This window comes from Malassezia vespertilionis, chromosome 4 (genome assembly GCF_029542925.1).
Source record: "Malassezia vespertilionis chromosome 4, complete sequence".
Classification (NCBI taxonomy): Eukaryota; Fungi; Basidiomycota; class Malasseziomycetes; order Malasseziales; family Malasseziaceae; genus Malassezia; species Malassezia vespertilionis.
In genome coordinates, this window is record NC_079250.1 from 372,673 (window position 1) to 385,820 (window position 13,148).

Here is a 13,148-nt window from a genome sequence, read left to right on the forward strand (position 1 = left end):
AAAGTTATAATGGGAAAAACGATAGCACATGTTTTTCGCAGATTTGATGATGATTTCACTGATCTCACCAGAGTTTGCCATCCCCACGCATAGCTTAAATGATTGCTCCCACGCACACTTTTATTTGCATCATTGTCATATTTGTGCCTCACGCGCCATCGGTCATTTGCGCATACGAGCTAATAAAACGTGCACTGATACGGTGATTATGTACAATCGGGCACTCTTTGCAGACTGCCAGTATTAGTACACGTGCATAAATTTGCTTTATTGCAATTCGCGCTTGGTTCCCAGATAAGGGGCGCCACGTTGGGACAGAGTCCCAAGGCGTGTGTGGGCTTACGCCAAATCTGGTATGTGGAGAGCAAAACAATCAGATAGCTCCAAAAAAAAAAGTATTTAGTTTCAACAGTAGAAAACAAAAGTATCCCATTAGTACGCATTACTGTGGTGTACGTGACCATGGGTATCATCTACAATTTCATATCGAACATCTGGACGGTACACCGTCCGGAGTTTGAAAAGGAGCAAGCTGTAGAGAATGACAAACCCATGGCTGCCTTGCCAACCAAAAATGAGATTGTTGAGTACTCCAATACCGACTTGAAGACAAACGACGAAGCCCTGCAAATTGGCGTAGCGATTGCGGAGTCTACTTATGCTGTTTCTGGATGGGATTGGTACTTTTTAATGGCTACTTTGTTCTGTGTTTACTATGTTTTCTCTATGGACAATCAGCTTATTGCAGCATCCTTTTTTTATGTTTTCACCGGAGGTGTGCACAGCCAAAGAGCATCAGACTACTCGACTGCAAGCGCTATGCAGCTGGCTATTGCAGGTGTATCGAAGCTGGTGGTTGGTAAAGTGTCAGACATTTATGGCCGTTTTGCTGCTTCGTTTATCCCTCTTTTTTTCTACTGCCTTGGGTGTCTTATTATGGCCGTCTCGCAGAATCCTAATATGCTGCTTGCGGGTGACGCCATTTACGCTGTCGGGAATGGCAGCATCAACATGATCATGTGGATTATTCTCGCTGACTTTTTGTCTTCGCGATTCCGCGCGCTCGGATACGGTATTGTATCTTTGCCTATTTTAATTACTTTTGCTACGGCACCCAAGATTCAGAACAATCTTCTTGTTTTGGAATCGGATGGCGTATCCTACAAGGATCGCTGGCGCTGGACGTACGGCATGTTTTGTATCATGATTCCCTTTGTGATGACTCCAATGATGTTTATTATGTGGAAGCTCGAGCGCAAAGCTAAGAGGTCCGGAATTATTCCTGTGCACCCGTACTTGCGAAAAGGTTTTTTCTACAGCTTGAAGCAATTTTTCCTTGATGCCGACATTATTGGAATGATTCTCATCTTGGGTGGTTTCCTCATGCTTTTGTTAGCGCTTACGCGTGGTGCTGATGCCACTGTTGGGTGGTCCACGGGCTGGATCATTGCTCTTCTTACTGTCGGTGGCGTGCTTCTTGTTGCGACGCCATTTTGGGAGGCTCTTGGTGCCCCCCGCCCATTTATGCGTCGCCGATGGCTTAATTCTGATGTGGTTCTTACCCTTCTTTTGATTTTCCTCGACTTTATGACCTTTAGTATCACCTTCCAAATGGTATTTGCCTGGGCCACGTACACGATGAAAATCGATCCTTCAAAGCAAAATTATTACACCTTCACTGACACTGCAACGCTCACCGTGTTTGGTGTTGTTATGGGCTTCCTTGTTCTGATTACGAAGCGGTACAAACCGTGGATCGTGTTTGGCGCCGCTGTTCGTCTGCTTGCAGTCGGTCTTATGATCAAATACCGTAACATTGGTACAACCTGGGTCCAAGCTGTCTGGCCGCAAGTCCTTTTGGGTATTGGCGGTGCCTGCACTGGTGAGGTCCTTTCGATTCCTGCACAAGTTACTGTGCGCCACCAAGATGTTGCTATGGTCACTGCTGCTGTGTTACTATTTGGCAGTCTTGGACAATCTATTGGAGCAGCGACTTACGCTGCGATTATGAACTCGGAATACCCTAAAAAGATTCAGGACTTGGTTCCCCATCTGACCAAGGACCAGGGACTGGTCAAGTACAACAGCCTTGCCACTATTTACCTAAATGGTGATGCAGATGCAAGCGGTGACACTTACGTACTTGCATTCAACGAGGCTGCGGCGCAGGCGTTGTACTGCGCTATTGGTATTTGCGCTGTTATGTTTGTCTTAACGTTTTTCCTGCGTGACTACGTCCTCACTCGCAGCCAGAATGTCGTTAGTGACGAGCTGCCCGAGAAAAACCCCTTCCGTATGGGATCTGACAGGACGTATGAAAAGGCGATTACTAAGTTAGCGGACACTGATCATGCACCATCGCCTCCCGAATATGCTGAACCTTCTGCTCGTGTGGTAGAGGTGAATTACCCTGGAGATAATGCCGTTCACCAAGCTTGATGTGTAACTTCATAAGAAGTATGATTTTTTAACTAATAGTTTTTGCGCGTGGGTAACCAAATTGTTTTCCGCAGTACAACACGTTTTCCATGCCTGTTGCAAGGCGCTCGTGCATGCAAGATCAGTGCATAGCAATCTCCCTCCACGCAAGCCTTGCCATTTCCATGAAAATGCGCTGGCACGTATTTTCCGGTACAGTCGCGTTTTGTGATTGTGGACGGATCACTTCTGGGATGCCTGCGTCGCCACCCTGGCTAACGTACATTTCCAGCGGCAATTTCCCCAGCACTGGCACTTGTAAGTGATGTGTCAATTGGTCAAAAGCATCGGAAGGGCCGAACAATGGGTATGTGGCACCCGTATCAGGCGCAATAAAATGGGCCATGTTCAAAACCAGTCCCAAAATCTTTGGTAAGTAGCGAATAAAAGCACGTACTGGAACATGGACCTTGTTAAACATGGTGATGCCCTTGCGCGCATCAGTCAGCGCTACATGCTGCGGCGTGCTCACCACAACGGCGCCGTCTACTTTCACAAGCTGACTGAGACTCAGCGCAACGTCGCCTGTCCCCGGCGGCATATCGATGACCAATACATCAAGCGGCGCAAGCCCTGCAGTCGATGGATCCGTCTCCGGTGATACACCTGCCCGCCAGTCCACGTCAAATAGGAGCTGTTGGACTGCCTTCATCACCATAAGGCCACGCCATACAACAGGCGTGTCCGCGTTGGAGCCAGACGAGGAGGGCGGCAAGAGAAAACCCATCGACATGCATGGTATAGAATAATTTGTCATGGGTATCAATGCGCCTTCTGTATGTAAGTACAAAGTGGGTACGTGCGCTTGGTTAGTTCAGGCTCTCCCATATCTTCCAAGTGCATTAGTTTAGGCGCACTCGGGCCAAAAATGTCCAAGTCAAGCAGTCCCACCCGCGCAGTACGTCCAATGGCATCGGATGAAGTTGCGCGAAGCCCAAGAGCCAGATTTACAGCAACTGTACTTTTTCCTACACCACCCTTTCCACTAGACACAGCAATAATCTTCTTTACATTCGGAATAGGGCGCTTTCCTTGCGCTCCGCCGCGACGAGGCATGCTCGGCGGTGCTCGCTCATTGTTGCGAGGCAGACCCTGGTATCAATTAAACCAAAAAATACGTACTAGCGGGTTTTCATGTGCTGCGCATACGCTGCTTGAGAACGTACGTACAGCGCGCATTGGCGGCGCAAAACAAGCGGCCGGAATTCGCAGTATCACCATCGTCCAAGGGAGTGATTCCTCCACAATGCACAGGGAATTTTGTCCATCCTCCACAAGTTGCGCGCCGGACCTTGAGCGATGCCACCGTGGCTAGCGTTCCTGTGTAATCTCCTGGCACTGGTAGCTTTGGGATGGTTTATCGCGGTATGGGCATTGTGTCTGCTTGGATGGCAGGTTGCATACAAACTTTTTGCGAACCCATATCCCCGCTCTCCGCTCTCCTCGGCGCAAACGGAGGAACCCGCGCCGAGCGTATCAATTCTACGACCGCTTGCTGGCCTCGATTGTAATCTGTACACCAACTTGTGCTCATCTTTTGAGCAACACTACCCAGTCGACCTATTCGAGGTCATTCTCGGCGTCAGGTCCGAGCATGACCAGGCGCTCAGTGTCGCACGCCAGGTGGTCGCACAATATCCACACATTCACAGCCACATTGTCGTGGGCGACGTAGAGGCAGGCGTCAACCCCAAAATCAATAACCTGGTTCGCCCGTACGCTCTGGCGAAACATGATCTTGTTTGGGTGGTAGATAGCCAAGTCTGGCTTTCTCCGCACGCCTTGGGGCGTGCCGTCGACGCACTACTTGCGAAACCACCGGTACCCAAACCGCAATGCATTTATCGCACACCGCATGGGAGTCGCACCGGTCTAGTCCATCATGTGCCGCTCGGTGTGCTACCGGCAAATACGTGGGGTTCGCACATTGAGCGTGCATTCCTCAGTACGTCCCACGCAAAGATGTATTTGGCAATCAATGCCGTTGGCATCGACAGTTGCGTCATGGGAAAGAGCAACATGTATCGAAAGAGCGACTTGGATCGTGTGCCGGACGCTTTTTTTGCGTACAATGCCGATTCGGCGTCTGACGAGCAACACATGATTGGGAGCCGCGCGTTTGATGGAGAGCAAGACGCGGACGATCCGTTTGTGTTAGAAATGACGACTAAAAAAGAGGAAAACGATGTTGTGCGCACGAAATCGCGTGCATTGGCGCGCTTTGGCATTTACCTAGCCGAAGACAACATGCTTGCACTGAGTTTATGGCGTAAGCCTTTGGAGCTTGGGCACCGCATTGCGCCGGGCGACGTAGCGCACGTCGCTGTGGGCGATATTCAAACCGTCATGGAGTATGCAAAGCGCCGCATGCGGTGGATTCGTGTGCGTCGGCACATGGTGCCCGAAGCTACGTACTTGGAGCCGTTCACGGAGAGCTTGGTCGCTGGCCTCTGCGGCTGGTTTGGCATCTACTCATGGTTACTCCATCCCATCATTGGGCCGTTGCATGGCGGTCTGCACTGTGGCGCTTTTTTTGCATTTTATCTTGCAAATCTAGCGGCGTGGTACTGGATTGATCTTGGCGTGCTTTCCTCGCTTCGCTGTGGGGCGCCATTACCCGATGCGGAGCGCAAGTACTTTCTCGGCGCTTGGTGTATGCGCGAATTGCTCGCATTTCCTATTTGGGCATGGGCGATGCTTGGATCCACCGTAACATGGCGCGGAAAGCGATACAGAATCTTGACGAATGCACGCGCCGCGCATGTACCATCGGATGTGCACACGGAGTATGGAATAGACGACTAGCTGTAGATACCTTACAAACCCAATGCTGCATCCGCTTGGTCTTTCCAGCGCCGCTGAAGCGGAATCATTTCGCGAAATACCCTGTACTTGGCCGCGAGCAGTTGTCGTGTTTTGCCGTCCGCTGCAGAGGGAAAAATGGATTTGCCGGGCTGGGTCATGTTTTGCATAATGCTCCACAAGCGGTGTGCGTATTCCGGTCCAACCTGATCCGCTTTTGCTTGGTCCGCAATGACTGGCCTCGTGGCACGGCCATCTTGTGCATCGGGATCCAATTCCTGCGTCATGTTCGCGGCAAGACGTGCGAGAAAAGCCATGCCGGTCACGACGCTGACAGACGCCTCTTTCGGGAGCTGTACACGCATATTGCACGCGTCCGAAACAAGTTGTGCAAACAAAAGGTTGCGCGCCTGGCCTCCGCCAGACAGATAAATCGAATCGATCTTGTGGCCTGACGCATTCATCTCTTCTACAATGTGGCGCGTTTGCAGTGCAATTGCCTCCAACGTGAGGATGTATCGCCGCGCCAAATCCGCGCGAGATCGGTCCAAAGATAAGCCACAGAGCATACCGCGGAGCGACGTATCGGCAAGGGGCGAGCGGTTTCCGTAAAAATCAGGGTACATGTACATGTGCTTTACCAGCAAGATATACGAAGAAGGCGCATATACGGCAATTCCTGCGGCGCGCATCTGCTCCTCAAGCGATACTTCCAGCAGCGCAAACACAGACACCGACTTGGCTGCGGCTTCTTCTCGGAGTGCAGGGAACGCAGGGTGCGTCTCAAGAACAAAGTCGATGAGCTGACCTGTCGAGCTCTGTCCGCCTTCGTTCATCCACATGCCGGGGAACACGGCATTTTTGTACGGCCCCCAAACACCCCCCACATGAATCCCCTCGTCATTCGCAACACAGTAACACGTACTTGTGCCTGCAATCGCAACAAGACGTGTATTTGCGTCACGCAAAGTCGCGTTTTGCAATACAACATCCTCGTCTCTTGCAGCAACCGTGCCGACCCAGCCAGCATACGCGTCAATGAGTGACGAAGATACAGGCGTATGCGGAAGCAATCGCAATTCTCGTGCTGCACGCTCACACAGACCTGCTCCCACAGGCATACCCGCCGTCAGCACCAGCCCATTCTTGCCCGGGACGCCGCCAAGCGCATCAAAAGTCTGAGAAGGGCCCTCGAGAACGCCGAGGCCAATCTCGCGCAAAAAATCCGGCTGCCAGCCGAGCGTGTTTCCTGCAGCGCCCTGCGGTATGAAACCATACTTGCACACAAGACTGCAATTGGAACGTGCGGGAGATCCCGTCGCATAATAGCTCAAGTAGTCGGGCAAGTCAAAAAAGGTGCACTGCGCAAATGTGGCGGGGTCCATGTGCTTTTGCAGCCAAAGTGTTTTGGGCGTCTCCATCTCCAAAGACATCGTGCCGCCTACATAGTCCAGCACCTTGTGGCCCGTACGGTTAATCAAATCTGCCTCCTCATGTGCGCGGTGATCCGCCCATAAAATCACGTTGCGTGCAGATGCATCCACTCCTTTTGCCGCATGCGGCGGCGTTACACTGACAGGGACATTGTCTTTTGTCGTGACAACAAGGCTACATGTGGCATCAAATCCAATGCCGTGCACAGATGCAGCGTCCACCTTGGCCGTATCCAGCACTTGATGCACGCAAGCTGTGATTGCGTCCCAGATTTGTACACTGGACTGCTCGTGTAAACGCGAATCGCTCTCGTACGTCCACGTCACCAAAGGACGCGAAGCCTGCGCTTCAATGCGCCCATCCTCACCCAAGAGAGCTACACGTGCCGATCCTGTGCCACTGCACGTTAGTACCTCTTTGCACATACACGTCTATGCCTAGGTAGTATGCGGACATGGGAAGGCGCTCATGGCTCGTGCATCAAACAAGGCAAAGGCACGTGATACACAAGTTGGATTATTGCCGTGCAGAGTCGTGTGCGTCCTTTACTGCAATGTCGTCTACAGAAGGAGAGACTATTACTTGCAAGGCTGCCGTCGCTTGGGGCCCTGGGGAGCCGCTCAAGCTAGAAGATGTGCGTGTTTCTCCACCTCGTGCAGGAGAGGTACGTGTGCACATCATGTTCAACGGTCTTTGCCACACGGTATGTTTTCGCTCGCTGCCCTGCTAACCCATAGGACGTGTACACGCTCTCCGGCAAGGATCCCGAAGGTCTTTTCCCGTCTATTCTAGGACATGAGGGTGCAGGCGTTGTTGAATCGATTGGCGAGGGCGTCACGAACGTCAAGGTCGGCGACCACGTCGTGCTCCTCTACACTGCCGAGTGCGGCAAGTGCAAGTTTTGTCTTTCGGGCAAGACCAATTTGTGCCAGGCAGTGCGTGCGACGCAAGGCAAGGGTGTGATGCCCGACAACACGCGGCGTTTTGAATCTGTGCGCACGAACGAGCCGCTGTACCACTTTATGGGCACCTCGTCGCTGTCCCAATACACGGTCGTGTCGCAGTACTCGCTTGTCACTGTGAATCCCAAGGCACCGATGAACCGCACGTGTTTGCTTGGATGTGGTGTCACTACTGGATATGGCGCTGCGGTGTACACGGCCAAGGTCGAGCCCAAATCGACTGTCGCTGTGTTTGGCTGCGGCTGCGTCGGCCTTGCGGTGATACGTGGCGCCAAGGAGCGTGAAGCGGCGAAGATCATTGCTGTTGATACAAATGACGAAAAGAAATCGTGGGCGACCAAGTTTGGTGCGACTGATTTTGTCAACCCCAGCAGCCTGTCCACCAACGACGGCAGCAATGCTGTCGTTGATAAGCTTGTCGAAATGACCGACGGCGGTCTTGACTACACGTTCGACTGCACGGGAAATGTGCATGTTATGCGCACTGCGCTGGAGGCATGCCACAAGGGCTGGGGTGTCTCAACTGTGATTGGTGTAGCTGCTGCGGGCCAGGAGATTGCTACGCGTCCTTTCCAACTGGTCACTGGGCGCAAGTGGCAGGGATCGGCATTTGGCGGTGTCAAGGGCCGTACGCAGCTGCCTGGCATTGTCGATCGCTACATGCAAGGCACGTTTCCATTGGATGACTACATCACGCAAACCGTGTCGCTTGAGGACGTGAACAAGGGCCTGGAATACATGAAAGACGGCCAGTGCATCCGCTGCATTGTGGACATGACCAAGTAGGTATATACGGTCATCTAAGCTGGGTATATGAATACAAGTGGCATCTATGGGTATTAGAGATCTAACTATACGCAGGTGGGGCTTCTTCTGGCACATTCGGCTTTGCTTGAGGCATACCACGACGCGCCTCGCTCGACGAGGCAGCTACGTCGCTGAGCGAGCTTGGCGCCATATGCGTCGATGTAGCGCTTGTGCGGCGCCAAGGATGGTCGATCTGCACACAGGAGCCGCTTGTGGAAGCTTGCATATGCTCGCCAGGCCCGCTCGCGTCGCCTTCGGGCAGCTCTCCAATCTTGCCTTGGTGCCTGACGCGATCCATGAGCAAATCGGTAGGATCCGGCGGGGGAAGCATCGCACGTTCCGCCGCAGATAAGTCGGCCAGACTCAGGCCACATACACACAGATTGTGCGACTCGCCGCGCTCTCGATTCGCCATTAAAATTTGCGCCCATCCTGTCTCGCCCTGCTGTTTAAGTTGGGGAACGGATTTGTGCGAGGGTTCTTTGGCGCTATACGCTGGCAGTGTCACGGCGTCCAATGCACAACAGCAGGATGGGATGATGACATTTTGGCGCAGCGTAAACACTTTGATCTTGCGCTTCCCTTCGATGGTCAGGCAATCATTTACGGCTGGGTCATCACGACTGTGGACGACTTCGACGACCAGAACATGATGGAAGCGCAATGAAGAGCGTGTGCCGGGCATGGTGCTCGGTCGGATCGCATTATCGTCTGGAATACGCGCCAAGCTCTGCACGGTCCATGCGTCGTCCGTGCCTGCGTAGCGGACGTAGCCCGGAAAATAATCGGCGCTACTGCTCAACGCAATCTCCTGGGATGGTACATATCCCTGCTCATATAACTTGCGTTTTTGCACAGGCACCGTCTGCTTGCCTCGTTTCCGTGTATCCAGCTCGATGGTGGTGGAAAGAGATACGCGGACCATGTATACAATGAGGTCCATAGGGGGAGATGGGCTGTGGATGTCAATGTTGAAAAGCCCACCAACAGAAATGTTGTTCGAGGTGCATGCTACCGAAAGCATTCCCACGGTAGAGTGGATGTCGTTAAAGAGGATTGATAATGGGGTCATGCCGCCATCGGGGGACGGATTCACCATGGGGTAAAAATTACGTGTCTCTTCCACATTGCTCTTTGCACGACCCGCGCCCAGTGCTGTGACTTTTACGCTGTAGCGTACTTTGCCGTAGGGGCTGCGGTCGTACGGCGGAAGGTATGAAGGCAGGATAAAGGCGAACTCAAAAGTGTGGATGCCTTTGCTCAACGCAAGCCCTTTCTCGCTCGTATCGCTAAACACAACCGTAGAGCTCTTGCCGCGTAGGTCTTCATCTGGCGGGAACTGTACGGGTGTGGCAGAGCCGCCGCTATGCAGCCCTTTCGCAAACCTGCCGCGACCGCGGTCCTCGTCATTGTCGTCCCCGCTGTCCGTCTGCCGATTGTGAATGTGCAGCGCGCGAGTTACGCGCGCAAGATCATCCTCAGAGATAGGGCTTGCGACGGGAGGCATATTGGGCGTCGCGCTGCCAGATGCATTGACCGAGGCTTGCTCTTCGAAAACGCGCGCGGGAGATTGGCGGCGCGAGTGGGGCTGCGAATACTTTTGGACCAAAGATGCAGACGAGTTCCGCCTGGGCGAGTGCTCTGGCTGTTTCCTGCCGCGCGATACGCTGCGCACCATGTTTTTAAATACACCAGATCCTTCTGAAGAGCGCCCACCACCGCCATACGCTGCTGGTGACGCACTTACGTCGCGACTGCGGTGGGTAGACTGATCCCTACTCATGTTTAGCTTGGAGAGACGCATGGGAATACCAATTTCCAATGTCTTTTCCAAAATGGTAGAATTTTCGAAGCTTGTAAATGAATAGTTCAACGCTGGATCGAGCAAAGCGAGCGATTGCGTAGCGCGCATTTGCACGCGGATTCCGTCGATATGGCGCGACGACTGTGCATTAGTTTAATAAGAACGTACAGGAACGTAGATGTGAATAAGTCCACGAACAAGCTCATCGTTTGATAGCGGCGGAAGCCCATTTTCTTGATTGTCATGGTCGGTTGCAGACCGCTGCGGGGGTCGAAGGAAAATCACATTTTGAATTAGGTTCACGGAGAGCTCGCAAGGCTGGAACAGCGTAGACAGCATGCGTGGGCACTATGCAGATCTAATTGAATTCTTCAACAGTGGAGCAACAATGTGCTGGAGACTTGTAAAAGTGCAAAAACGCAGTGTCTTTGTTGCGACAAACGCTTGTGTCAGCCAGCGCCAGACCGATTAGGCCTCCACACAGGCCATGTTTTTTTTTTGTTTTTTCGCATCCGCATGTTAAAGTCTACGAAAACGCGCTACTATACAAGTCAGGGCATGTAAAATGGAAAAACGGGACTGCTTTTCATTTCTGCAATCGAGTAGTCTCTTCGTGTCTGTCCATTAAAAATGGCGGCGTCGCGCATTGAATTTGTGCCTGGTATTCCAGCACCAGGGCCTTCTACGGCGCCGCCAGGAAGTCCTTTCCCTGGGATGGGACACGAAGCAGGAATATAGAAGGGCGAGCACTCTGGCGCTGCTGCCGTGCCGCTGCCGTTAGCCAAATAAAACAACGTACGTGAGCTCGGCACCGGGAAATAAATGCACGGTCCGTGAACAATTCATACGATAAAGACCCTCGCCCTGCCCATCATTGAGCTGCAATTTTGAAACCATCTTTTTGAACACGTTGCCTGATTTCGTCACAGGTGGTTCCACATACTTGTTCCCCACCATGTTACTCCACATGGCCACAGTAAGCTTCCATGTCTTTTCTGCGCGTTCATCCGGAATCCTGTCCGGATTATCAATCAGGTAGTCAAAAAATCGGTAACAATCCCAGTAATACACCAGGCTCAGCATATGTACATACCACGCCGTGGAGATCTCGATAGTAGGCATTTGTAGCTGCAGTAAAAACCCGCAGACCGAGATCCATATTTTGTAGCGAGAACTGGTTTTGCGCAATTGTTCCATCGTAACGTTATTTAACCATCCCAGCTCATTCCACGCATGCACAAAGCCGAATTCGCGTTGGACGGAGTCCACAATGTTCATGCTAGCGGGACTAAGTGAATGCGCATCAACGTAATACCGCATCATCATATTGACGCGGCGCTTCAGGTCCTTCCGCATATCTTTGCTTTCGAGCTTGGACTCAAGATGCGCCTCTACTGCAACGGCTAGCGCATCAATATCGTAGCCATGCTTCTGAATAAATGCCTTCACAGTCATTGTGCCTTTTACAATCACGCCGTACACATCCTCGTTCTTGTTATCCAACAATCGGCCTTTCAAGGAAACGAACGGTGTTTCCACCGTGCGGTTATTTGTAAAAATACGCGCAAGAATCGGCGCATACGGATCAGTTTCAAAATATCGTGAGTTTAAACTGGAAACAAGACCGCCACGTAGTCGGAATCCATGCACATTTGTGCCACCTTGACACCATTCCAGAACGTCGTCTGACCACAGTTTCGCCAGTAGACTGCGTGCATTGTAATCCAATTCACATTGGGCACATCGGATGTGCCATGCAGGCAACGCAAACGATTCCCATGCAAGAAAATTGGACTTTCCACAGCCTGGACAGTGAATTTCAGCGGCTTCAAGCCCATCTGACGTATACGGGCCTTGCTTTTGAACCGGGTCAAATGGGAGCGACGTCAGTTGGCCCCATGTCTTTTCCGCTCTTGGGGCGGACAGCGTCCATGCCGATCTATTTAGCGCGTCAGATAATGCCTTTTTTGGAAATTCAAACAAGGCTAGTGGCGCAAGCATTGGCACTCTGTGCGTGTCCTCGTGGAACCGCGAGGGGCTTACGAGGTACACAAACCAAAGCAACGCTACATCCAAGGGTGGAAGATACTCGGCAGGTACTTGCTCAATACGCGGTCTTCTTCTGTCTGTATCCTTCCCCGATATAAAGTTGAGATCGTGCATATTAAAATTGTAAGGCGCGGCGGGGATCTGCGTAAGCACTTGAGTTACATAACACAGAAGTCGATGCTGTGCACGGTGCAGAAACGCCATCCAAACCCTGCCTTTCCTGTCGCTTGGGCTCTCCAAAGTAACATTTATTATTTCCGACTCGCGCGAGTACACAGGCAGTTGCTCGTTGTCGAGCGCATCCCGTATGATATTCTGCTCGAGCGTGTAAAATGCCCTTAGAAGCCACACGAGGCAAAACATGTCATCCATAGTAAGAATTTGGGGGAGTAGCCCCGGCTGCATTCGCACGCCAACTCTATCCAGCATAGTACACACGCTGAAATAATGTTTGACCTGTACCAATTCGGTCCCGTTATTTACAGACACGCGATCGGTACCGATAACTGAACGCTCCTTGGCGGACCTAAACGCATCGTCTTGATACTTTACTAAGCACACATTTCCCTCGCACGGTCATCATGGAAAACAATACACGCGCCGATGCGCTGCGATACTCGGAACGGCGTAAAGAAATCGATGAAGAGCTGGTAACTATATCGAACATGTGTTTACTTTAGGCTTCACTGCGTCAAATTCTGGAATCTGCACGTTGTCGCGATCACTAACCTTTTAGCAAGGTGCGACAATGTCCTCTCCGCTGGTCGATCGCGAAGGGTTTCCAATCTCTGGAATTGACATTATAGCAATTC

General features: G+C 51.9%; 7 protein-coding genes across 7 annotated transcripts; 3 read left to right on the forward strand and 4 right to left on the reverse strand.

The window, feature by feature from the left end:
* Positions 1 to 462: 462 nt before the first annotated feature.
* Positions 463 to 2,439, forward strand: MVES1_002169 (uncharacterized protein; the record flags this gene model as incomplete). Its single annotated transcript, XM_056207001.1, has 1 exon — positions 463 to 2,439. The coding sequence occupies one exon, from the start codon at positions 463 to 465 to the stop codon at positions 2,437 to 2,439; it is 1,977 nt and encodes a 658-aa protein (XP_056062976.1).
* Positions 2,440 to 2,560: 121 nt separating this feature from the next.
* MVES1_002170 (uncharacterized protein) lies at positions 2,561 to 3,211 on the reverse strand (the record flags this gene model as incomplete). Its single annotated transcript, XM_056207002.1, has 1 exon — positions 2,561 to 3,211. The coding sequence occupies one exon, from the start codon at positions 3,209 to 3,211 to the stop codon at positions 2,561 to 2,563; it is 651 nt and encodes a 216-aa protein (XP_056062977.1).
* Positions 3,212 to 3,777: 566 nt separating this feature from the next.
* On the forward strand, positions 3,778 to 5,283 carry HSX11 (ceramide glucosyltransferase; the record flags this gene model as incomplete). Its single annotated transcript, XM_056207003.1, has 1 exon — positions 3,778 to 5,283. The coding sequence occupies one exon, from the start codon at positions 3,778 to 3,780 to the stop codon at positions 5,281 to 5,283; it is 1,506 nt and encodes a 501-aa protein (XP_056062978.1).
* Positions 5,284 to 5,294: 11 nt separating this feature from the next.
* Positions 5,295 to 7,170, reverse strand: MVES1_002172 (uncharacterized protein; the record flags this gene model as incomplete). The annotated part of the gene is made up of 2 exons (XM_056207004.1): positions 5,295 to 7,105; positions 7,128 to 7,170. The coding sequence occupies 2 exons, from the start codon at positions 7,168 to 7,170 to the stop codon at positions 5,295 to 5,297; spliced, it is 1,854 nt and encodes a 617-aa protein (XP_056062979.1).
* A 97-nt stretch (positions 7,171 to 7,267) lies between these two features.
* MVES1_002173 (uncharacterized protein) lies at positions 7,268 to 8,462 on the forward strand (the record flags this gene model as incomplete). Its single annotated transcript, XM_056207005.1, has 2 exons — positions 7,268 to 7,378; positions 7,452 to 8,462. 2 exons carry the CDS (start codon positions 7,268 to 7,270, stop codon positions 8,460 to 8,462), a joined length of 1,122 nt encoding a protein of 373 aa, XP_056062980.1.
* Positions 8,463 to 8,523: 61 nt separating this feature from the next.
* Positions 8,524 to 10,626, reverse strand: MVES1_002174 (uncharacterized protein; the record flags this gene model as incomplete). Its single annotated transcript, XM_056207006.1, has 2 exons — positions 8,524 to 10,428; positions 10,456 to 10,626. 2 exons carry the CDS (start codon positions 10,624 to 10,626, stop codon positions 8,524 to 8,526), a joined length of 2,076 nt encoding a protein of 691 aa, XP_056062981.1.
* A 212-nt stretch (positions 10,627 to 10,838) lies between these two features.
* MVES1_002175 (uncharacterized protein) lies at positions 10,839 to 12,741 on the reverse strand (the record flags this gene model as incomplete). Its single annotated transcript, XM_056207007.1, has 2 exons — positions 10,839 to 11,058; positions 11,087 to 12,741. The coding sequence occupies 2 exons, from the start codon at positions 12,739 to 12,741 to the stop codon at positions 10,839 to 10,841; spliced, it is 1,875 nt and encodes a 624-aa protein (XP_056062982.1).
* Positions 12,742 to 13,148: the final 407 nt, after the last annotated feature.